The following is a 24932-nucleotide window of genomic DNA, read 5'->3' as shown; positions in this document are numbered from 1 at the left end:
GTTGCCAAGTCCGCGTTTTTTCCGCTGGTTCTTTTCTATGTCTGCGGGTTGAAGCAACTATTATGTGATATATAGACCCTGGAGTGCGAATTTTAGCAGGCAACCTTGCCAAAATAACAGATTTTACCCCCCAAACTCCATTTTTTCACCGGAGAACCCCCCTATTAGTTGCCGCGTTTTTTTGTAAAGACTTGGCAACCCTGTCTGCACGCGCACTGAAATCAGGCTGGAATACACGATCTTTGCCAGTGTTGTAAAATAATTTAATGATACACAGAGTACTTACCCAACATGATCATCATTTCTGAGAGAAATTGTGATGGTGAATGCATATACAAACAAGCTCTCCGTTTAGGATTCAAACAAATATAATCCAAGCCCCTTTGATGACGTGCATGATTACGTTACGTCTAAAGCCCGCCCTGATGATTTCATTGGTTCGAACAGTTTCTTTTCGGGGATAATCACTCCTCTATGGAGCAAGGCCAGACCAAATTGCCCGACCAAAATTTTTTAATTCGGGCTAAGTTCGGCTGGCATCCAGGCTAGGAATGTTGAGAAACTGGAGCACTTAGCAAACTAACCTCTCAACTTTTTGAACTCACGGTGATCTCACCATGTGGTCTCAATGTGAGTTTACAGTGATCTAAAAGTATAACCTCACAGCACACTCACTATGTGCTCATACTATGGCCAAATATGAGGTCACCCTAGCTAGAAATGTTAGTGTACAAATAATGTTCTTAGAACATAATGTTATGTTCTTGTGATGTGTTTTTGTTACCAGAATGTTCTCCTGAAAGGTACGATCAAAATCTCTGATTAATCAATTCAGCTGAGCCCGCAAGTTTGCGAGCTACGCAGAGGACTTCTACCTGGCAGTCAAAGCGGCATTACGTTGTGAAAGTGCGGACTCAGAGGAAGACCGCGAGGGTTTAGGGTACCATTTGGGACAGGGCCAGTGAACATGAAAACCTTAAAACATGAAACATGAACCCAATACCAAAACACCCTGTGACGAATATGGAAATATATATATATATATATATATATATATATATATATATATATATAGCTTTTATTTATTTATTTACCTATCTATGTATTTATCTATTTACATTAAAGTACTTAAATATATATATAAAAAAATACTAAGTATTTTATGTCGCACTGATAAGAAAAAAAGTGAGGTTAAGTTGCTGGCATCTTTTCAGACCTCAGAGTTAATGAATTACAGTGAACTTTCTATCACAAATCAGAACAAGCAGTAATTTAAACCACTAAAATAAAGTAATCTGGCTATTATTAAAGCAGTGCTGCTTTGCTTTTTCTACATTTTCTTTCTTTAGCAATGCATAAATTATTGCAATATAGTGTCAGCCCAGATCTGGCCTATATCTGGTACAAGTGGAATCCACGTCCCAGATGTGGCCAGGGTCTAGGCACTGTGTTGTTGGTACTAACCATATTAAAAAAATAAAAAACATCTAGACAATTAGAAATTTTAATTTAGTACTGGCTAGTACTAAAAAGTCTAACTAGTAACAAGCATGTTGACATTTTATACATTTTGTAACTAAGCCTGGAGGACCTTATTTTTGCTAAAGGCTTTTCTGCTTTACCTGATGGCTCCTCCTGCTACTTGCAAAGTACTTAAGAACAAAACTATACGACCCATGGCAAACCTAATGATTGATCGCTGATTGTTGTGGAGAGAATGTCTCTGACTATGGCTTTAATGGAATCAATTCTCATGCACGTGTCCACCACGGAAGCTTTACTTGCTGCTTTGCTGTTGTTTTTGGCTGTCTATCTATTCTCCATCAGCTCCAGCTCTCCAGGAGATCCTCCAGGACCCAAACCACTGCCACTGCTGGGGAACCTGCTCATGTTTGACTTAAAGAAAACCTACATGAGCCTCTGTAAGGTGAGCTCTTTAGCAAACAGATGATTAGAGACACCACAGTAGAAGTAAAAATGCACTAATTTCTAACAGAACAAAGAGGAATATTTAACGTTTATATAAAATCAGAAAACATTCACATTTTTGCCCCCTTTGAGATACACAGCGGAATTTGCTTTCATCAAAATTCTTTGTATGTTTTTTGGGTAACACTTTATTTTAAGGGTCCAGAATAATGTACTAGTTAAGCATTAATTAATGATTAACTTGTTCACAATTAAGCATTTGTTAAGCACGAACACACACGTAATTAATGATTAATTTAACATTAATTATGCATTAGTTAAACTAGTAATTAATTATTTGTTTGTTCACAATTATGCACTAGTTAAGCATGGACACAATAGTAATTAATGATTAAATTAACATAATAGAAAGGGCATATTAGCCATTATTTACAACTTAATAAGCCATATATTATTTTTGTGTAGTGATGTAATTATGATTCTGTGCCACTCTGTTAAGTTAACTGAACAATTAGATAGTAGTTCTATTTAATTACTGCTGATTTTGCCATTATAAATGGCTAAAATAGTGTAATAAAGCAAATTTGACCCCCTATAAGATATATATATTTAGAATATATTCTAAAGTGAAAGTTGTATCCTCCTTAATTATGGCACTTATTGAGTTATATTCAAGTTTACTAACCAGAATAAACCACTAATTAAGCCTAACTACCATTAATACAATACTAATAAAGGCAATTTGACCCCCTATACTAAAGTGAAAGCTTTATCCTCCTCAATTATGGCAGTTATTGAGTGATATTCAAGTTTACTAACCAGAATAAGTCAATAATTATGCCTAACTACCATTAATGCAGTACTAATAAAGGCAATTTGACCCCCTATTCTAAAGTGAAAGCTTTATCCTCCTCAATTATGGCACTTATTGAGAGATATTTACGTTTACTAACTAGAATAAGCCAATAATTAAGCCCAACTACCATTAATACAGTACTAATAAAGGTAATTTTCACTTTAGAATAAGGGGTCAAATTGCCTTTATTAGTACTGTATTAATGGTAGTTGGGCTTAATTATTGGCTTATTCTATTTATTAGTAAACTTGAATATCACTCAATAAGTGCCATATATGAGGAGGATAAAACTTTCACTTTAGAATAGGGGGTCAAATTTGCTTTATTACACTATTTTAGCCATTTATAATGGCAAGATCAGCAGTAATTAAACATAACTACTAGTTTATTGTTCAGTTAACTTAACAGAATGGCACAGAAATATAATTACATCACTACACAAAAATAATATATCTATTTTTGTGTGTTCGTGCTTAACTAATGCTTAATTGTGAACAAGTTAATCATTAATTAATGCTTAACTAGTGCATTATTCTGGACCCTTAAAATAAAGTGTTACCGTTTTTTTTTTTTTTTTTTTTTTTTTCATATTTTGCACATTCTTAACAATATTTTTTTTATTAAACAAAAACTACAACTGTTAAAAAATTTAAATAATAGCCAAGTTATTATGCATTACATGTTTTGTTTTAATATAATGCAAATATATGCGTGTTTAAGAGTTGAATAATTTATGTGGATTATACTTGTAGTATAACATAAGCATTAGTCACGTTCGACATACGTCTCTGTTCCCTCCTTCGGGGAACGAGGATTACATATGTAACCAAGACATTATTTACAATGAATAATGAATAACAAGTTTAAACAAATGTAATTGTTTGTTTTAAAATAAAGAGACTTTAAACATTTAATTTAAATTTACAATAATAATTTAAAGAAAATAGTGGTAGATGCTCTTTAAACCAAGTAAATAAAATAGTTTACAATAAGTGAAAATAATGATGGATATTTACGCTTGTTGTAAACCGCTTAAAATAAGCTTTTATAGCTTTTCTTGACCTTTTCTCTCTTGCAGCTGTCAAAAAAATATGGGTCAGTTTACACGGTGCACTTGGGCCCCAAAAAAGTGGTAATATTATCAGGATACAAGACCGTCAAACAGGCACTGGTGAACCTTTCAGAGGAGTTTGGAGACAGATATATTACACCCATATTATATGATTTCAACCAGGGATATGGTAAGGCTTCACTTCATCATTTATTTATTTATTTATTTATTTATTTATTTATTTATTTATTTATTTATTTATTTATTTATTTATTTATTTATTTATTTATTTAGTAGATGTAAATGCCAAATTACTTCAGCATTTGTGCATAAATTTGCTTTGTAAAGAAAAGAAAAAAATCACCTGTTTGTATTCTAGTAAGAAATGTGGGTAACATTTTATAATAACTAATGCTATGAAGTATTAATAAAGCATTAGTAAATAGTTAGTTCATAATTTATAAAGCATTAATAGACATACTAGGCAGTTTATAAATACAATATAAATACAGTTTATAAATATTGATCTATAAGTGTATATATATATGTGTGTGTGTGTGTGTGTGTGTGTGTGTGTGTGTGTGTGTGTGTGTGTGTGTGTGTGTGTGTGTGTTTAATAATTGTATTTTCATACTTTATAAAATTAAGTATTACATTATTTACAAACCCGTTATTTATGAGTTATCAGAGGTTCATATGATCATTTAGAAAGTGTAAGTAAAGGGTTAATAATCTATTTAAATGTACATTTATACATCTTACTATTTAGAAATATAGTAATAGTTACTCAGTGTGTTAAAAAAAATGCTTTATTAACATGTATTCCTACTGTAGTTCATGATTAATTCAGGTAGTTATAAAACATTTAGTAGTTGTCAGTTAACTATTTCCGTGAGCTCATCTAAAGTAAGGGGTATTTATGCCCCGTAAAGCTTTTATAACGGCTCAGTTCTCTTCTGCGCTGCTGTTCTCTAATTTTTTTAAGTCAGTACTGTTTTAACACTGCAAAATATTGTATTATTTCATTATAATAATTGTTGTATTTGCCATTCCTGTTATCAAGTGTAATTAACTGGTACATTTTTATTCAGCAATGTTTACACTTTACATAAATGTATTTTATATCAGATTGCAGATGTTAGTTTCATTTGACTGCAGTGGTGTCTACAGGAATAATATTTTCTATGATATTGAAGAGGTTTAATTTAAATTTGATATTAAGTTACTAGTTGTAGAGTCTCCATTTTTGCATTTTGAAATAAATGTCTATGTGCTATATTCCTCTGTTGTGTTAGTTTCCTTTTTCTGTTTAGAAGAGAACTGAGCCTTTGTAAAAGCCTTACGAGGCATAAATAGTCCTCACTTTAGAGTTCACAGAAATAGTTAACTGACAACTACTAAATGTTTTATAACTACCTGAATTAATCATGAACTACAGTAGGAATACATGTTAATAAAGCATTTATTAACACACTGAGTAACTATTACTAAATGTCTAAATAAAAGGATGTATAAATGTACATTTAAATAGTTTATTAACCCTTTACTTACACTTTCTAAATGATCATATGAACCACTGCTGACAACTAAATAACTGCTCTGTAAATAATGTAATACTTAATTTAGGAATGATAAATTGATAATATATAAAGTAGGAAAATACAATTATTAAACACATTATAGATATATTTATAAATCAAGAACAAAGCATTTATATCTGTATTTATAAACTGTCTATCAATGTCTATTAATGCTTTATAAATTATGAACAAACTATTTACTAATGCTTAACTAATGCTTCAATTTGTGTAGTTATTATAAAGTGATACCGAAATATGAGGCCCACTTTGGAATGATGGACAAATTATTCCTGTGTAGGGATTCTGTTTTCCAATGGTGAAAACTGGAGAGAAATGAGACGCTTTGCTCTCTCAAACCTGCGAGAATTTGGAATGGGCAAGAAAAGAAGTGAAGAGATTATCATTGAAGAAACACAACATTTAAAAGAGGAATTTGAGAAGTTTGAAGGTAAGATCGTAAACCACAAGGACAAGGTAATAATGTGACTGAAACTGATTGAAGTATTAACATCTTGTTCGCCCATGTGCAGGAAAACCAGTTGATACGTCTCTGCCAATTGCCATGGCTGTTTCGAACATCATCTTAGCCATAGTCTACAAAACCAGATTTGAGTACAGCAACACTAAGTTACATCACATGATCAAACGAGCTTACGAAACCATGACAATGACTGGATCAGCTTCAGTTCAAGTACCCAGATATTTCTTTACAATACACCAGTAATTGTACAGAACAATTGTCACGTGTATGTAGTGTTTCGATGGTACTTTATAATTATTTGCAATTCTGTTTGTTTGCAGCTCTACAACATGTTTCCCTGGCTTCGTCCTTTTGTGCCGAATCAGAAACGTATCGTGAATAACGTCAGAGAAGCATTCAAACAAAGCGAGGAACTAATAAATGGTCTGAAGAAGACTCTGAACCCACAGGAGCCCAGAGGAATCGCTGACTGTTTCCTGATACAACAGCAGAAGGACGAGGTACTGTTTATAGTTTTAAATCAAATCAAATTTATATTACTGTCTGCCATCTTACTTTTTTGGCTTTCATTGTCATGATTTCTGCAGGAATCTGGCAAAACAGACTCTTTGTACCATTCGGTGAATTTACATTGTACAATCAACAACCTGTTTGCTGCTGGCACTGACACTACAACCTCAACACTACGCTGGAGTCTACTGCTCATGGCCAAATATCCTGAAATACAAGGTATGGCTGGAAAAAAAAAAAAAAATTCTGCAGGTAGATTTCCACCCCGTACATTTGATTCCTGTGCCCTAACACCCTCCAGACATAGAAGTTCAATGGAGAAGTCGGCCGCCTGATCACAAAATCACATTGGGGTATTTTTAGGCTACATTTGACTGACCATTGGGCTACTTTTTTTGGACAGATCTGGCAACTCTGCTAGCAGGTCAAGTCAATCAAGCGTGTGTAGCAAATGGCTTAATTGTATTGACTATGCCACCTTGGATTAACAGGAAAAAACAAACATATAGCACACAAGTGAGTTACACTTAGAAATGGCAAGAGCCATGGGTTTTCCGTGCAGAACATATTTTATTTAAAGCTAAGAAAGTTGGCCACCAATTATCTAAAACCAGACGTGGATAACTGCAGTATATTGAAGTAAAACTGCAGTACATTGAAGTAAAACTGCAGTACATTGAAGTAAAACTGCAGTATATTGAAGTAAAACTGCAGTACATTGAAGTAAAACTGCAGTACATTGAAGTAATACTGCAGTATTATTGTAGTAATACTTCATATGTATTGCAGTAATACTTCATATGTATTGCAGTAATACTGCAGTGTTGCAGTAATTGCAGTAATACTGCAGTATTATTGTAGTAATACTTCATATGTATTGCAGTAATACTGCAGTATACTGCAATATTGCAGTTTTTTCGTGTCCAAAAAACTGCATTTTTCTACATGTAACAAAAACTGCAGTATTACTTTAAAAAAACTGCAGTAATTTTTTGTAACAGGTCTGCAATGGAAACCTCAGAAATCAGAATCACACCCACCAAGTTCACTGCAAAAGACACAAAACCAGTGACACGGCAAAAATGACAGCAATAGTGACACCCTTTATGGTGGGAAAGCCTATAGTGCTATAGAGAACCAGCCTGCTCCAGGAAGCCCTCAGTTTCTAAAGAGAAAGTCAAATAAAGTAAATGACCAAACATATTTAAATAAAGATAAACAAAGAAACACATTAAAAGTAAATGTACCAAATTAAATAACCCATATGAAAAGAAAGAAACAATTCACAGTACAGTCAAAACAATTCTAAAGTAGAAATACTGCTAAATAAATAAATAAATAAATTAAGACACACACTATCGTAGATGTAACTTCATGCACCAAAAACGGACAGATTTAAATGCATGCAGAACAGAGCCACATGAAAAAAAAAAATATATATATTTAAACATGAAAAAAAAATCAACATTCAAGCCTACTTTGGCATGTTTTCGACATGGAGATAACTGGACGCCTAAAGCAGCAGTGCGGCTCAAAGAGCGAGAGTTGGAGCGTGAGAAAGTGAAATGGAGCTGCTTAACTTCCAAAAAGGATATACTCGACGATCCAGAGAAGTAATATTTTGATGACATTTTACAAAAAAAACATTCAGTATCTTTGAGATATAGAAAACGGACCAATATACATTGGCGTGCGTGCTTTGCATATCGCAACCCGCTCCGCTGCGCGGATATAACGCGGAAGCGATCACCACACACTGTTGTTTTTCAGTGAGGAGCCGAACCCGTGGCTGGAACTGCAATGATGGTACAGCTACTGTGGCGACGGGACGTACGTCTCTGTTCCCTCCTTCAAGGAACGAGGGTTACGATACGTAACCGAGACATTCCCTTTCAGTCGGTCACATTCGACGTACGTTGGACTAGACCGACGAATTGGGATCCCTATGGAAAACGCCACAGTTACTACCACTTCCAGCGCCCTGCCAGAGTCCCTCGGACCCCGTCTCAGCGGGCGGGGAATTTCCTGCAGGGAGAGTCACACTGCCATCCCACAAGTCCCAAACAGTTTGATAACGCTGGGAAAGCGTGCCCCTGGAGGCCGCTGCGGAAGCCACACTACCCCGAAAGGGGATTCCATGTGGAAATTACACGTATGGACTGGCCGTAGGCAGTGCTACATACGGGAGTCCCAGGGGTGGCCCCGGCCCTGTTGGGCGGGGGACAGTCACCGCACTGGGACAGCAGAGCGGCTCTGCCAAGGGAAAGACACGGGCTCGCCGTAGGGAGCCGTACCGTGGAGAATACACATATGGGACCGCCGTGGGGGTCACTACATATGGAACCCAGCCTAACACAAGTTCCACACTGCATACAACACAAGTGTGACCTATAGGCAAATTGAAGGGGGTCAAGTTGATTCCCAACAGAAGACATAAGATGGGTGCTGACCACTCTTTCCATACACTTAGCTAAGAGTGGAGTGAGTGCCACTGGTCTAAAGTCTCCAAGGGCTATAGCCCTAGAGACTTTAGGCACAGGTATTATTGTGGATTTCTTCCATGAATTTGGAAAAACACCACAATTCAGCAAAATTTGAAACAGCTGAGTGAGAACCCCTTTAAGCTGCTGAGAACATACCTTTAACACACTTCCTTGGAGGCCATCAGGCCCTTGGGCTTTATTTGGTCTAATTTTAGAGAGACATCTGGCTACTTCTTCTTCAGAAAGCTGTATATGTTCATAGCGACCAACCTGATCACAGATAATACTGCAGCCTATTTTTGGGTCACTCACATCATATCTTCCATAGAAGATGTTTAAATCATTAACAAATTTACCACAATCTGCCACGTTTACACGTTGTTTTTTTTCCTTTCCTGCCCATTATTGTGTTTAATCCCTCCCATGCTTGTCTTGCATTGCCTGTACAGAATCTTTGTTCGACCTTATTCTTAAAATCTATTTTTGCTGTAAAAACCTTATTTTTAAATTCCTTCTCTTTCTCCTTTACTACATCATGTTGGGCCAGTACAGTGCCACCAACAGGACCTGCTCCTCCTCCCTGACCTTGCACAGAGTCTGTGCAAGAAAGCTCACTGGGGGAAATGCATATTTGCGTAGGCCCCAGGGCCAGCTGTGTGCCAGCGCATCCGTGCCGAGGGTCCCCTCGGTCAGGGAATAAAACAACTGGCAGTGGGCCGTGTCCGGGGTGGCAAACAGGTCTACCTGTGTGGCCCCGAAGCAATCCCAGATTAGCAGTTGATGTGCCTTTGCAGTTGAGGCCCCATACACAGAACTGAAACTGCAAGCCCATTGTACGTGGCACCCCAGCTGGTGGATGAGGCATCTGTGGAGACAATTGCAATGCTGGAGACCTGTTCTAGGGGCAACCCCGCCCGTAGAAACCCAGGTTCCGACCACGGGCTGAAGGTTTGACAGCAACTCGGTGTGACTAAGACATGGAGGGATACGCTGTGCCACGCCCACCTCTGAACTTGGTCATGTAGCCGGCGTTGAAGCGGTCTCATATGGAGAGACCCGAGTGACGTAACCGCAGCTACAGATGCCTTATGCCCCAGGAGCCTCTGAAATTGTTTCAGTGGGACCACTGTCCTGCGATTGAACGAATTCAAGCAGTTCAACGCCGACTGGATGCGCTCCTCGGTGAGGCATGCTGTCAGGGTGACCAAATCCAGCTCCATACTGAGAAAAGAGATCCTCTGCGTTGGGCAGAGTTTGCTCTTCTCCCAGTTGACCCGAAGCCCCAACTGGCTGAGGTGCTGGAGCACCATATCCCTGTGTTCGCACAACTGCTCTTGCGACTGAGCTAGAATCAGCCAGTCGTCGAGGTAGTTGAGAATGCGGACACAACGCTCTCTCATGGGAGCAATGGCTGCCTCCGCGACTTTCGTGAAGACATGGGGCGACAGGGAGAGCCCAAAGGGTAGAACCTTGTACTGATATGCTCGTCCGTCAAAAGCAAAGCGTAGAAACGGCCTGTGTCGAGGGAGAATCGAGACATGAAAGTACGCGTCCTTCAGGTCGATCTCTGCAAACCAATCTTCGGGACGGATGCACCTGAAGATGCGTTTCTGTGTTAGCATTCTGAACGGTAGCCTGTAAAGGGACCGGTTCAAGAACCGCAGATTCAAGATCGGCGGTAAACCGCCGCTCTTCTTGGGTACAATGAAGTACAGGCTGTAGAAGCCGATCTTCATATCGGCTGGAGGGACTGGCTCGATCGTCCTTTGCCAGTAGGACTGTGATCTCTGCCTGAAGCACCGGGGCGCCCTCCTTCGACACAGAGGTGAAGTGAACGCCCCTGTACTTGGGGGGACGCCAGGCGAACTGAATCGCATAGCTGAGTCTAATGGTGCGGATGAGCCAGCGGGACAGGCTGGGGAGTGCTAACCAGGCCCCCATCGACTGCACCAGCGGGACCAACGGCACCACAGACGTACCCGCAATGGGGCAGCGTAGCGGCATGCAGGGACCCAACCCGGACAGCGCAGAGGCGGCCCGTGGTGGGGTCTGCGTGCGCATGGCAGCACTTACCTGCTTCCGCTGAGGGTTTCGGCTGACCTAGATAATGCAGCCTAGCAATCAGTCAATTGATTTGAATAATGAAAGTTAAAAATGTTCTATGTGTATGCCATTGTAAGCGGGAGCGGGGACAGGTTTAGAGAGAGACGGGGCGGGGGAAGGAGGAGAGAGAGAAGAGAGAGAGAGAGAAGCCGCTGGCAAGGGATCGCCGACCCCGTGGCACGCCACCATCTGGTCCTCCGCCAACTGGATGGCCTGGTCCAGCGACGCCAGGCGGTGGCACAGGACCCACTGCGCGGTCTTCCTCGGAAGCCGCGCGACGAACTGCTCCAGCACCATACAATCGATGATTCCCTCGGCGTCACAATCTCCGGCCATCAGCCCCTTGCGGCACGAGTCCCGGAGCTGGTGCGCGAAGATGAAGGGCCGGCCGGACTCTTCAAGCGCCAGAGTCCGGAACCGCTGGCGGTGCTGTTCCGGTGTCCGGCCGACCCGCTGCAGAATGGCACGCTTGAGGTCGTCGTAGACCAGGAGGTTCTTGACTGGCAGTTGGTGGGCGGCTACCTGTGCTTCTCCCGATAGTAGGGGCAGGAGCCGCATTGGCCAGTCATCCTTGGGCCAGTCCCGAGTGGCAGCGGACCTCTCGAAGAGGTCGATGAATGCCTCCGGGTCGTCCATCGGTCTCATCTTCGAGAGCTCGATGGTGGCAGCCGAGTCGCTGGCGGGTCTGAGACTGGCCTGAACCTCCCGGTCCATCCAGCTACGGAACAGCTCGCGGTCCTCATGCTGGGCCTGGAGGAGCGCCTCAAACCTCTTTTGCTGCTCCTCCCCGACGGCCCACAGATCCTGGTGGGTTTCCTGGTGGAGGCCCGCGAGCGATTGCACAAGGTCCGCAAGTGGGTGGCGTGACGGAGTTTCCATGGCGGCATGCACCCTTCTTCCTCCCGGGTTTCGGCACCAGTGTGGTTAGGTTCGTGGGTGAAAGGAAGAAGGCGGGGTCGGCGTGACTGGGACTCGTAACTTTTATTGCTTTCGCACACACAAACAAAACACGCACGCTAATTACTGCAATGAGACAGGTGTTATTCATTTGCACTTGACCCACTTACGCCCCGCTCGGCTCCGCATTCTCTCTCCCTCTGCCAAACCCGCAAAACCATGCCTCCCCTGCCACAGTAGTCTAGACATTTGGATCTTTTAATGGGAGAGTTTAGACCATTCACATTCCACGATATCACATTAAAGTCCCTCATTCTGTAATAATAGTCTATAATTAAACGTTAGGCAAAGGTAACCATAGTAACCAAATGCAATGAGAAATTCACCCCCATGGAACACATGAATAATAATTTAACAGAGGGGTAACAGTTACTCAGACATGAGCATCTCTCACCTGAGTGTCCATCACTGCGAAAATGAAACCTATATCCTTATTCAAGTGCTATAATACAAAACCAAGAAGGCGGAGTTTACTCTTCAGACATCCATGTAGGCGCGGCGGTGTCCACCTCTGTAGTGACGCTCAGAGACGAGATGAAACGCTCCAGATCTCCAGGGGTTTTGAAAAGCAAGTGCTCCTGGCCGTTACACACTTTAACCGACGCAGGGTAAAGCAGAAATGACTTGATATTAGTTGGAGACGTTTCCTCCCTTCAGCCATGGCTTTCCTTTTTTTGGGACATTCCCTTGCTGAAGTCAGGAAAAAAAAAAAAACCAAATTACCCCCCTCGTTGCTCAGAGGTGATGTGCTCCTGGCTCCTTGCAGGATCGCCTGTCGGTCATTCTAGCGAAGAAGCTTGATAATCAAAGTGCGCGCTCTATTCCTGGAGGAATCCTCATTCACGTACAGCCGGGGCGCCCACTCGATGTCGATCGTCTTTTCTTGTAGAGCCGGACTCCACTTGGGAATATGGGTCTGCAAAAACTGAACTGCATTCCCTCCTTCAGCTCCTTCCCGTAGGCCCACCAACCTTAGGTTATTTTGTCTGGACTTATCTTCATAAAGGGATAGTTTCTCCTGGAGCTCCTCTAGGCAGGACTTGTTAGCAATTGAGTCCCTTTTAACATCCTTCACCGTGGCCTGCATGCTGTCACATCTATTGCCATTAGATTTGACATCCTTTTCCAGCGAATCCAATCGTGCTGTAATCCTCACGGACAATCATCGTCATGCTTAGCTTTAATTCGCTCAATTGCTTATCGAGCATTTCAGCAATGGCGTCGTGAAGACCCTCTTCGTCTTTATGCTTTTTCTTCACCGGGGAGTGGATTAATTCTCGTTTGGATGTCATCTGTATTGCCACTTAAACAAGGGATTTACATGAAATACGGCCAAAAAACGTAGTAGGGATAGATAAAATCGAAAAATAGACAACTGAGTTAGAGCGTCAATTTTAAGCAGCCATCACCATCCGCTGCGCATGCGCATCCCTTTAGATATATTTGTAAGATGGTAGAGTGCAGTTTTATAGATGCTAGAAACGTGGCTTTCAAATGAGAGATTGGTATCAAAGAGCACACCCAGGTTTCTCACTGACGACGAGGGCTTGACTGAGCAGTCATCAAGTGTTAGACAGTATTCTAGGTTAATACTTTTGGAGCTTTTCTGGAAATCACTGGAAATCCTCACATATACCATTTCTTTCTAAATAGGAACATAATTGTGAAGACACGGCCTTTTCAAGTATTTTTGATAGAAACGGTAGATTTGAGATTGACCTGTAAATGACTAATTCTTTAGGATCAAGTTGCGTTTTTTTAATAAGGGGTTTAATTATAGCCAACTTAAAAGTTTTCGGTACATATCCTAATGTCAAGGACGAATTAATAAGATTAAGCAGAGGATCTATGACCTCTGGAAGCATCTCTTTTAATAGCCTAGTCGGTATAGGGTCAAGCATACATGTTGTTGATTTTGATGATTTAACAAGTTTAGCCAATTCTTCTCCTCCTATAGCAGTGAATGACTGTAATTTCTCCTCAGTGACACTACAATGCTCTGTCTGAAGTGATACTGTAGTAGATGGCTGCATGGTTATAATTTTATTCCTAATATTATCAATCTTACTAGTAAAGAAGTTCATACAGACAAACGTCAGAAGTTGAAGCTTTATTTTTTGTTAATTTAGCCATTGTGTCGAATAAATACTTAGGGTTGTGTTTGTTTTCTTCTAAAAGAGTTGAGAAATAAGCAGATCTTTCACATTGTCATTAAAGTTTTTTTTTTTTTTTTTTTTTTTTTTTTTTTTGAGGAAAATAATGAGTTTAATCTATTTTGGGATAAGGCTGTAATGTGTAAAAAAGGGAAGTGCTTTGAATGCTTTCTGGATGCACCATATAAGGTCAATTCAGAATTATCAGCAGCTTTGTCGCATTGGTCAGAGGCTAATTCAACAGTAATATGCAAGCAGCATGTATGTAAAAGTTGACGTTTTGAGAAAATTACATTAAATGCGTGATGTGGAAAAAGTCACTGAAATATACCCAGACTGAATATTTTTTCACAATACTTTTGAGAAATGAATCTTGTAGTCTAGATTTCTTTCTTCAAAGCAATGTAAAACATCATCCTGCCATCCATCCTGTATTCATCCAAGGCTGTATGCACAGCAAGGCTAATCTCTGCCATCTGGCTCCTGATAATTACATTTTTAAGGTTTCTCATAATAATGACTTAGTATGTCATAATGATGAGAAACTTACTTGTAATTATGACTTAGTATCTCATATTGTTCTTGCATTTAAACTTCTTTGACCAGCAGATGTCGCTAGCGGGTCACCCTTCTGCTCTGCTGCTTTGTGCATATTACAAGAAAGTTTCTTATCATTATGAAAAAAGTTATTACAAGACAATAATTCATTTTTAAGATAAATTTTCTCATAATTAATAACTCATTGTAATAAGATATTATGACAATTACGAGAAAGTTTCTCATTATGAGTATAGGAAGTATAATGAGATTTTAATTCTCTGTAATGTAGAGATTCTCTGATGGCAAGTTTGAAGGTGAACCCATGTGTAGTTAATTTGAAAACGTGGGCAGATACAAAATAAACAAAAGACTTGAGCAGATACAAACTCACCAACAGCGGTATACACAACCAAAGCTAGACAAAGACACATGGCAAACATGAGGGCTTAAATACACACACTACTAAGGAGACAAGGGACACCTGTCAACAATCAAACAATGAACCAAAAGGAACATAACGACATACAACAAGGGAGCACATGGCAGGATCACATGACAAACAATGGCAGCACATGGCAAACCAGGGGTCCGTTCTTCGTACCTCGCTTAATACATCTGAGATAATTTGACAGATCCCAGGTTTTTTTTTTTTTTTTTTTTACATGATTCCCAATTATTTATAGTATTATACACCTTTTACGTGACAAAATAAAATTATTTTCAATTAAACTTTTTTGTAGTAAATGTTCTTGTTAGCAAAGAGGAAGAAGGCAAGGGGTTGGCGGTCTGGGAATCGTTAGCACAGTTTTGTTCTTCTTGAAAAAATGCAAAAACTGTGTGTACATCGCACAAAACATAAATCATATCACTCTCAAAAGTTTCGTCAACGGTTTAAGCAGGTCCTCTCTGCATCTCTGCCTCACTCCGAGTCCCAGGGTAGTGCTTGTCTCTCTCTCCCCACTGCCTGTTCACTGCTGGCTTAAATACCGGCTCTCCATGCCAATCACTGCAATCAGATACAGGTGTTCATCATTATGCACTTGACCTACTTAGTTATAAGTTCACACTTGTAGTTCGGTTAGTTTGGTTCGTTTGGTCCGGACCAAAAAACAAAAACAAAACATAATAGTCCTGGTCCGCTTAGCATTCACATGGGCATTTTTAACAGCGAACCTAAAGTTACCGAACCAAAGGCATAGGGAGACGGTAACAACCTGATTGGTCAGCTTATTTGACATAGGAGCTCACTTACCGAACCTTCAAAACAATGCTGTGTGCGGATTACACGCGCGGGCATTTTATGCGTGTACATATGGCATTCATTTTTACCAGAGAACTCATGAAGAGCTCATGAAATGCTCAAAACATTCAAAACAACACTGTGTGCTGGATTAAACGCGATCATTTCATGCGTGTACATGTGGCATTATTTTTACCCGCTGAGAACTCATGAAGAGCTCATAAAATGTTCAAAACAGCAGCAGGATTTCCTCCGTTGTGCAGAAAAGAGACGGCCGTTCTGTCGTCTGTATATGCTAAAAATGGGCAACACAGGAACTTTGATGATCAAGAGCTAGGTATGCTTTTTGTGTGTTTTTTCTAGCATTTTCGAAACTTGCTCGTCTGACCAAATATTGATTAGGCACTTCCTCGTTGCTCCACGTTTGCCCTCTAACGAAGTTACTCATTTTGGATACACCGATCTTTCCGCGTCGTCAAATCAGCTGCATTATGCGTCGCATCTTGTGACATTATACGTCCGGTTTTTGGTCCGTTTACATGTCTTTGGTCCGTGTTGCGTTCATATATCAATCGAACCGCACCAGAGTTCGTTTGGAAGCGGACCGAGACCCATCATTTTAGCGGTCTCGGTCCGCTTGTTTGGTGCGCACCAGGGTTCGGATGGCAGCGTTCACATATGTTCAAATGAACCGCACTAAACGAGCAACCGCACCAGGGTTCGTTTTAATCGAACCAAACATGACAAGTGTGAACGCACCCTTAGTCACCCTCACTCTCCTTCTCGTCGTGCAGACCTCACTAAACCACACCCCTCCACCACACTTTTATATTACTATTGTTATTATTCTAAATTATTATTGCCCCTGGTTCAGTAATGAACTCTTGTAATAAAGTAGCAGTGGCTGGGACATATTTAAGTATCCCCTGTATTACAAGTATCAGATGCAATCTAATTCTGTTTGCATTAAGTAAGCCTGCTCCTGAGCAAGTTTAAGCTTACAGACCTGTTACTATGACAGCAAGTCCAGGATGAGCTTCAAAGAACCAAAAAAGCCAAGATCAAGCTGATCAACTGAGATAGTGACGTACAAAGAACAGACTCCAGGAAACAAACATGAAATGAAACAAAACCAAAACACTAGACATTACAGATTCCCCCTCTTTGGGGGAGGGATGGCAGGACAGGCTCATGCAAGGGCACAGGACATGGATCATGGCATGGCGGGCCTGGAAGCATGGGTAGACCGGGGCCATGGAGCCTTATCAGTGAACCTATAGCCCACTATCCCCCAAAAAGTTTGAGCTATGAGGTTATGGCCTGGAGCCATCACTGGGCACTGGTGAGGGGCTGGAGCCGAGGTGTGTGCCGCACAAACACACACACAAACAAGCCTGTTCCTATAAAAAAGTCAGTGTTTTATTGACAGGAGCAGACACAGGGTCTGAGTCAGGTTCAGGAACGGGGAAAGGAAATTCCTAAGAAGAAGAAGAATAGTCGCTAAGGTTAGTGTTGGACAGAGTTTTGCAACATTTCTGAGATGATAGAAAGATGTCTTGCAGAGGTTTTTGATATGGGCTTCAAAGCTGAGTTGTGGGTTAAATCTTACACCAAGATTAATGACAGTTGTGGAGAAGGGAATGTCCTGACCAGAGATAGTTATATCCCCTTGGATAGTTAAATTCTCTCTCAGGGATAGGCTCTGGCATGGCGGTGGCCATCTGGGCAGACAGCTCTGGTGTGGTGGCAGCCTTCTTGGCTTGAGACACTGGCGCAAAGGCTCTGAATACTTCTGTTTATTATTATTATTATTATTATTATTATTATTATTATTATTATTATTATTATTTTATTTAAGAAATGTGCAAAGATTTTAAACAACTTATTTCAAGTTGTCATTTTTTGTAGAATTTTAAAGAAAATAATGAATTTAATCCAATTTGGAATAAGGCTGTAACATAACAAAATGTGTAAAAAGTGAAGCGTTGTGAATAATTTCTGGATGCACTATAAAAGGCCCATTCAGTATTATCAGCAGCTTTATCGTGTTGCTTGGAGGCTAATTCAGCTGTGAATTCAGTGTGCAAAATTGCATAATTTAGTAAGAGGAATTAATTCCGCTCACAGATTTCACCTCAGATCATGTGACTAAAGAAGACTGTAACTTTGATTCATGTATGGACAAATCAGACATCACAGATAAAGGAAGACTATTCCATATCCTATGACCGGCCACTGAAAATGCACGGTCACCTCGCAACTCTTGATCTTGAATATGAAGGAGTATTACTGTCTGAGGATCGCAAGCACTTTACATTTAAAAGAGCTGACACATAGGAAGGTGTTACAAACCTGATTCCAAAAACGTTGGGACACTACAAATTTTGAATAAAAACAGCACATCAAATGTTTAAACTGAGAATTTGTATAATTTAAAGCGGAACAAGTTTATTTTAAATTTCATGGCATCAACACATCTAAAAAAAATTGGGACAAGGCCATTACATGTTTACAAGGCCACAAGACCACTGTGTGGCATCCCCTCTTCTTTTTATAACAGACTGCAAACGTCTGGGGACTGAAGAGACAAGTTGCAAAGAGTGGTGTGAAAAGGGAAAAAACATCCAGTATAGAGCTGTCCTGTGGATGAAAATGCCTTGTTGATGCTAGAGGTCAGAGGAGAATTGGCAGACTGATTCAAACTGATAGAAGAGCGACTTTGACTGAAATAACCACTCTTTACAACCGAGGTATGAAGGAAAACATTTGTGAAGGCACAACACGCACAACCTTAAGGCGGATGGGCTACAACAGCAACATCTCTACTAAAAATAGGAAAAAGAGGCTACAATTTTCACGAGGCTCACCAAAATTGGACGGTTGAAGAATGATGAGTCATTGAAGTCTGATGAGTCTTGATTTATGTTAAGACATTCAGATGATAGAGTCAGAATTTGGCAAAAACATAATGAGAACATGGATACATCATGCCTTGTTACCACTGTGCAGGCTGGTGGTGGTGGTGTAATGGTGTGGGGGATGTTTTCTTGGCACACTTTAGGCCCCTTAGTGCCAATTGGGCATTGTTTAAATGTCACGGCCTACCTGAGCATTGTTTCTGACCATGTCCATCCCTTTATGACCACCATGTATACATCCTCTGATGGGTATTTCCAACAGGATAATGCACCATGTCACAAAGCTTGAATCATTTCAAATTGGTTTCTTGAACATGAAAAGGAGTTAATTGTACTAAAATGGCCCCCACAATCACCAGATCTCTACCCAATAGAGCATCTTTGGGATGTGGTGGAACAGGAGCTTCGTGGTCTGGATGTGCATCCCACAAATTTCCATCAACTGCAAGATGCTATCCAATCAAAATGGCCCAACATTTCTAAAGAATGCTTTCAGCACCTTGTTAAATCAATGCCACGTAGAATTAAGGCAGTTCTGAAGGCGAAAGGGGGTCAAACACAGTATTAGTATGGTGTTCCTAATAATCCTTTAGGTGAGTGTAGTAGGCTACAGATAAACTTCCTGTCAGAGCAGGATTTGAGCGGACACCGTTTCACTGGTTAGCGCTTCATGAGTGGAGCTCCGTACATGCTCTGGAGAGTTAGGCCATGTGTCCACAAAAGTGTTTTTTACAAGCTGCTGGCTGTTTTCAATGAGAGCGCCACGTTTTTAGAACACCTGGAGCGCACCGAGGTGTTGAGCGAGTATTACTTTTTTAATTTTACTGGTCGCCGAGAGTTGAAGAATGTTTAACTTTGAGTAAAACGCAGCGCTCATCACTGTCACTTTTCACCCCGTCCAATCACAGTGGAGGAGGGGCGGGACAAACACAACACAGACCAACCGCTACATTCTGCGTGTCGTCATCAAATGACAATAAGCAATAATAACAGAACAAAATGATTTAAAACAAATGCCAGAGCAAATACTTTACATTGTATCTGCAATTTTATATAGAATCAATACAGGAACAAACTACCCGTGAAATTAGAAAGACCTCCGCGGATTTTCGTATCATAACAACAAGCAAGTCTCACCTGAGGAGAAAAAAAAAGGTGCCTGCCAAAACGCTCTCAAGCGCTCACAGCGAGGCGTTTTCAGCTGAGCGCCTAACGTTTTCAGCTGGCTAAAAACGCTTTGGTGGACACAAAGTCTTAGGCAGTATTTTTTAAATTAACTTTATTTCCGTTCTACAGACTCTTTTATTGTAGGCATTAGGACTGTGTAAATGCTAAATAACCCTTTTTATTTAAAAGTTTAATGTAGGCTGTAGTCAATTGCATTACGATTGCAAGAAGACTCAACCATGTCAAAATGCGGTTCTATGCGGCGGCATGAGGAGTGTTGCCATTGACAAAAGTAGAGGCGAAACGTGAGTCTCTGAGGACTGATCATAGACTTTAAAAAAAGATCTGTGCAACTCTATCAATTTGAACCGGAGTCGGACCAGGACAAGACGACAGCTCCAAAGAAATTCGACAATTAAGGCTAAATAGGACGTTTCTGAATGGTTGGTTAACGTAATGTCACTTTAATCTATCTTTATGTACTGATAGGGTAACTTTAGCATGAAAGCTATGTGTTTACTGATGTATACATTAGTTAATTAACAGATTGATGTTACACCTAAGCCAATAAAAACTTTTTTTTTTGTTAATGTCGGTTTGTCAGTGATGCGTAACATTATCTATGCATTGTAATAAATGTAACAACATAATTTTTTTTTACAGTAACACACACCATTATAAACCATCTACATAATTAAGCTTAGTGTTACCACATCCAATTTAACTTTAAAACCAGGGTACAAAGTTTGTAATAACACAAAACGCGCTGTTCATTATAAACCTGGGATTATGAATTATATTTAGAACCTCATACATAGAAAGAATGCCGTAATTTAACTTACCCTTTAAACTTCAGCTGCATTCATCGTGAAGCGTGCAAGTATTTTAAACTACACTCTCTTCTTCTGGGGATGCAGCAGGAAAACAAATAGCTAGTACAGATCTGAATTATTTATTCAGGAGCAGCTTCTTAGCAAAACCTGCTTCATACTAACCCTCGGTTATAAAGCAGTCTGGTGAGAAATTCTTTGCGGTTCGTGCAGACTTAAAAGCATCGATGAAAACAAAACTCAGCCACTGCGTATTCAGCGCTTCGGATTTAGGAACATCAGAATGACTGCTGTGTTCGTTATTATACCCAAGAACAGAACACCACAATCCCTTAGACGCTCTTCTGCTCCAGCGTCTCTACTTATACAATGGCGGTCTGTGCTGATGTAAGAGCTCGCTCAGGGTGGGTCTGAGTTGAAACGCTTCTTGTCAATCAACAAGATTGTCTTGGGAGGGGCGTGTGTGACGTCACATGGACGAACAGCTTAATTTGAGACAGGGGAAAACATATAAGGAGATTAAAAAAAAAAAAAAAAAACTTGATGGATTTTTTTTTTTTATAGGGTCGTTGTGTACAGGCACTGCCAACACACATTTCCATACAATCAGCTTGTAAAAGTACATGTACCATTACATGACCCCTTTAAAGAAGGGTACTCGTGAGCACCCATTTGCAGCTGCTATCTGCCCTTGATTCGCAATTCAGCTGAGTCCACAAGTTCGCAAGCTAAACAGAGGACTTCTACCCTGTAATCAAAACGGCAATACATCATGATAGTGTTGACTCAGAGGAAGAGTGAAGGTTTAGGGTGCCATTTGGGACAGGGCCTAAATCGAAACACTATATTAGTCTCTAATGTTTCTCATTATTATGAAAAAAAAACTTTGTTGTACTCATCTGTGGCAGAAATGGGCTTCCATAAGTAACACATTAAATAAAACATTATTTTATTTACTGAAAAAAAAATATTGTTTACAGTGAATAAAGAGTCCTTGATCAAGTCAAAACCAATACTGTTGCCTTCTTTTATAACAATTTGATTTCTACCGGTCTGCAAATCTACTTATTAATTAACCACTCAAATCACCAGGTGTACACGAGGAACTGCGTTTCAATCATGCGTTGGGTTTAATTTCTGTTACACAAAGAATGCCTCTGGCAACACCGTGGCTATTTAGACATACATGAATCTATCTAAAATAACAAAAAGAAATAAGGGATTCTCCTGCATGTGAGTCAAAAATATCTGTCGTCAGTCACATGGTGAGCTAATTACGTCTACATTTCACAAAGTTAGTCATATACAGTCACAATGAACATCACTGAACTTCCATTTTAACATTATTTGTGAGATAAACATATGTTACAAAAATAATTTATTTTTGTTGGGGCACATTTTTACCTTCTCTCAGGGGAAGGGGTGTGGTTATATCAGGTTAAAGGCAAATAACCCACTTAATGTCGATACCAGAGGTCGAACAAAAACAATTAACAATAAACATTTTTAACCCTGTTAAAGATGCAAAGTGTTAGCCAGAGTCAAATATGCAGTAATGCTATTATAGTTTCATGCTTTTGAATTTAAGCCGAGGTCCAAGGCGAGATTGACCGAGTTATCGGTGGACGTCAGCCAGTGGTGGAAGACAGAAAGAACTTACCATATACCGATGCTGTGATCCATGAAACACAGCGATTTACAACTGTATTACCCCTTGGCATCCCCCATCAGACCACCTGTGACGTTCACCTGAACGGATACCTCATCAAGAAGGTCTGGCTCCAATAAGAGCATGCTGTGTTCTTGATTATGTGTTTGCACCATTTATCATTGATCAATTGTGTTGTTTTGTGCAGGGAACCAGTGTGATAACACTACTGGTATCTGTACTGAGGGATGAAAATGAGTGGGAAACTCCTGACAGCTTCAACCCAAGACACTTCCTAAATAAGCAGGGACAGTTTGTTAAAAATGACGCCTTCATGCCCTTCTCTGCAGGTGCAGTGGACTTCAATATCACCAATTATATTTTGCCATCAGAGATGATTTTTTTTAATACTTTGCTTATTGTTTTCTCAGGCCGTAGGCTTTGTCCTGGAGAGAGTTTGGCCCGGATGGAGATCTTCCTTTTCTTCACTTTTCTCCTTCAACATTTCCGCTTCACTCCTCCTCCTGGAGTGTCTGAAGATGATCTGGATCTCACTCCAGTTGTGGGCTTCACCCTGAACCCGACCCCACACAAACTCTGTGCAATAAAGCGGTCTTAAAGTTAGATATGCTATTAAATATTAGCCATTATTGGACTGACAATGTCATTTATTAAAATAAAATAAAAAATTAACCCTCTGAACCCTGAGCTGGTTCTGGGACCTGGAAGTGTTTTGACATGCCCTAACATTTGTTCTTATTTCTGTTACTTGTAACATTTTAATGGCTAAAGTATGGTTACTCTGTATTTAGCATAAACTCTGCTACATTAATATGTGAGTGGTAATATGTATGTAAAAGTTTATAGTTTTGAGAAAATTATGTTTATGTGTGGTGTGTGAAGAAAAATATTTTAAGTCACTGAAATAAGGCCGTAAAACCCATACTGAATTTGTTCACAAGACTTTTGAAAACTAGATCACGTAGGCTAGAATTATTGCTTCAAGACAATGACAAAAATTACTCTGTGCATTCATTCACATAAAACAATACATTGATTTAAAGGTGCCCTAGAATGTGTTGAAATATTACAGGTCCTTCTCAAAAAATTTGCATATTGTGATGAAGTTAATTATTTTCCATAATGTAATGATAAAAATTAAACTTTCATATATTTTAGATTCATTGCACACCAACCGAAATATTTCAGGTCTTTTATTGTTTTAAAGGAGTACTTCAGCGCTGGGAAGATTAATCTGTATTTAAACTGGGTCATCAATGTAGTATAAATTTGTAGGCAAAGAATTTGGTGCCTTCTAGACTGAGAAAAGACAGAAAATGTATTTTATCTCATGGGGATGGAAGACTACAATTCCAACAACTACAGGAGTCAGATAAATGAGCTGATGAGCTCTTGTGATGAGAGCTGAGGTAATCGCAACTACACTCGCGTATTTAAATACTCACATATTTCATCCGACCAATAAAAGAAAAGTGTTTTTAATACAAAAAAAGTCAACCTTCAAATAATTATGTTCTGTTATGCACTCAATACTTGGTCGGGAATCCTTTTGCAGAAATGACTGCTTCAATGCGGCGTGGCATGGAGGCAATCAGCCTGTGGCACTGCTGAGGTGTTATGGAGGCCCAGGATACTCCGATAGTGGCCTTGAGCTCATCCAAAGTGTTGGGTCTTGTGTCTCTCAACTTTCTCTTCACAATATCCCACAGATTCTCTATGGGGTTCAGGTCAGGAGAGGTGGTAGGCCAATTGAGCACAGTAATACCATGGTCAGTAAACCATTTACCAGTGGTTTTGGCACTGTGAGCAGGTGCCAGGTTGTGCTGAAAAACTAAATCTTCATCTCTGTGGCTAAGGGGGCGTGGTTCTGCGAGGTCTGCAGCGGGAGAGAGAGTGCTCAGAGTGGAGCGGCAGGTAAGTAGGTCAAGCACAGATGACGAACACCTGTTTCTGATTGCAGTGATTGGCGTGGAGAGAGCGCATTTAAGCCGCGGCCGGGAGAGAGTTGGGAGAGAGAGTTAGATTGGGACTTTGCGTGCGCATACTGGAGAAACTGAGTGATATACAGAGACTGAATGTGCAAAGGAGCGATTCATATCGTGGAGAACCTGAGTTACCACACGGAACGTGTGTTTGTTATTTTCTTTTGAAAGACTGAATAAAGAGAGCGAGTCCCAGTCAAAGCCGACCTCTGTCTTCTTCCTTCCTGACCATAACGAACTTTGCTACAATCTCCATAAAGGTTTTCAGCAGATGGAAGCATGAAGTGCTCCAAAATCTCCTGATAGCTAGCTGCATTGACCCTGCCCTTGATAAAACACAGTGGACCAACACCAGCAGCTGACATGGCACCCCAGACCATCACTGACTTTGGGTACTTGACACTGGACTTCAGGCATTTTGGCATTCCTTCTCCCCAGTCTTCCTCCAGACTCTGGCACCTTGATTTCCGAATGACATGCTAC

General features: G+C 40.2%; 1 protein-coding gene across 1 annotated transcript; it reads left to right on the top strand.

Annotated features, from left to right (window-relative positions):
• Window positions 1–1527: 1527 nt before the first annotated feature.
• Window positions 1528–23509, top strand: LOC137092213 (cytochrome P450 2K6-like). The gene is made up of 9 exons (XM_067456477.1): window positions 1528–1927; window positions 3864–4026; window positions 5715–5864; window positions 5947–6107; window positions 6218–6397; window positions 6485–6626; window positions 22387–22571; window positions 22655–22796; window positions 22878–23509. The coding sequence occupies exons 1-9, from the start codon at window positions 1718–1720 to the stop codon at window positions 23063–23065; spliced, it is 1521 nt and encodes a 506-aa protein (XP_067312578.1). The 5' UTR covers window positions 1528–1717; the 3' UTR covers window positions 23066–23509.
• The last annotated feature ends 1423 nt before the right edge of the window (window positions 23510–24932 follow it).

The sequence above is a fragment of the Pseudorasbora parva genome, chromosome 2, assembly GCF_024679245.1.
Source record: "Pseudorasbora parva isolate DD20220531a chromosome 2, ASM2467924v1, whole genome shotgun sequence".
Classification (NCBI taxonomy): domain Eukaryota; kingdom Metazoa; phylum Chordata; class Actinopteri; order Cypriniformes; family Gobionidae; genus Pseudorasbora; species Pseudorasbora parva.
This window is presented reverse-complemented; position numbering and strand designations above follow the sequence as displayed.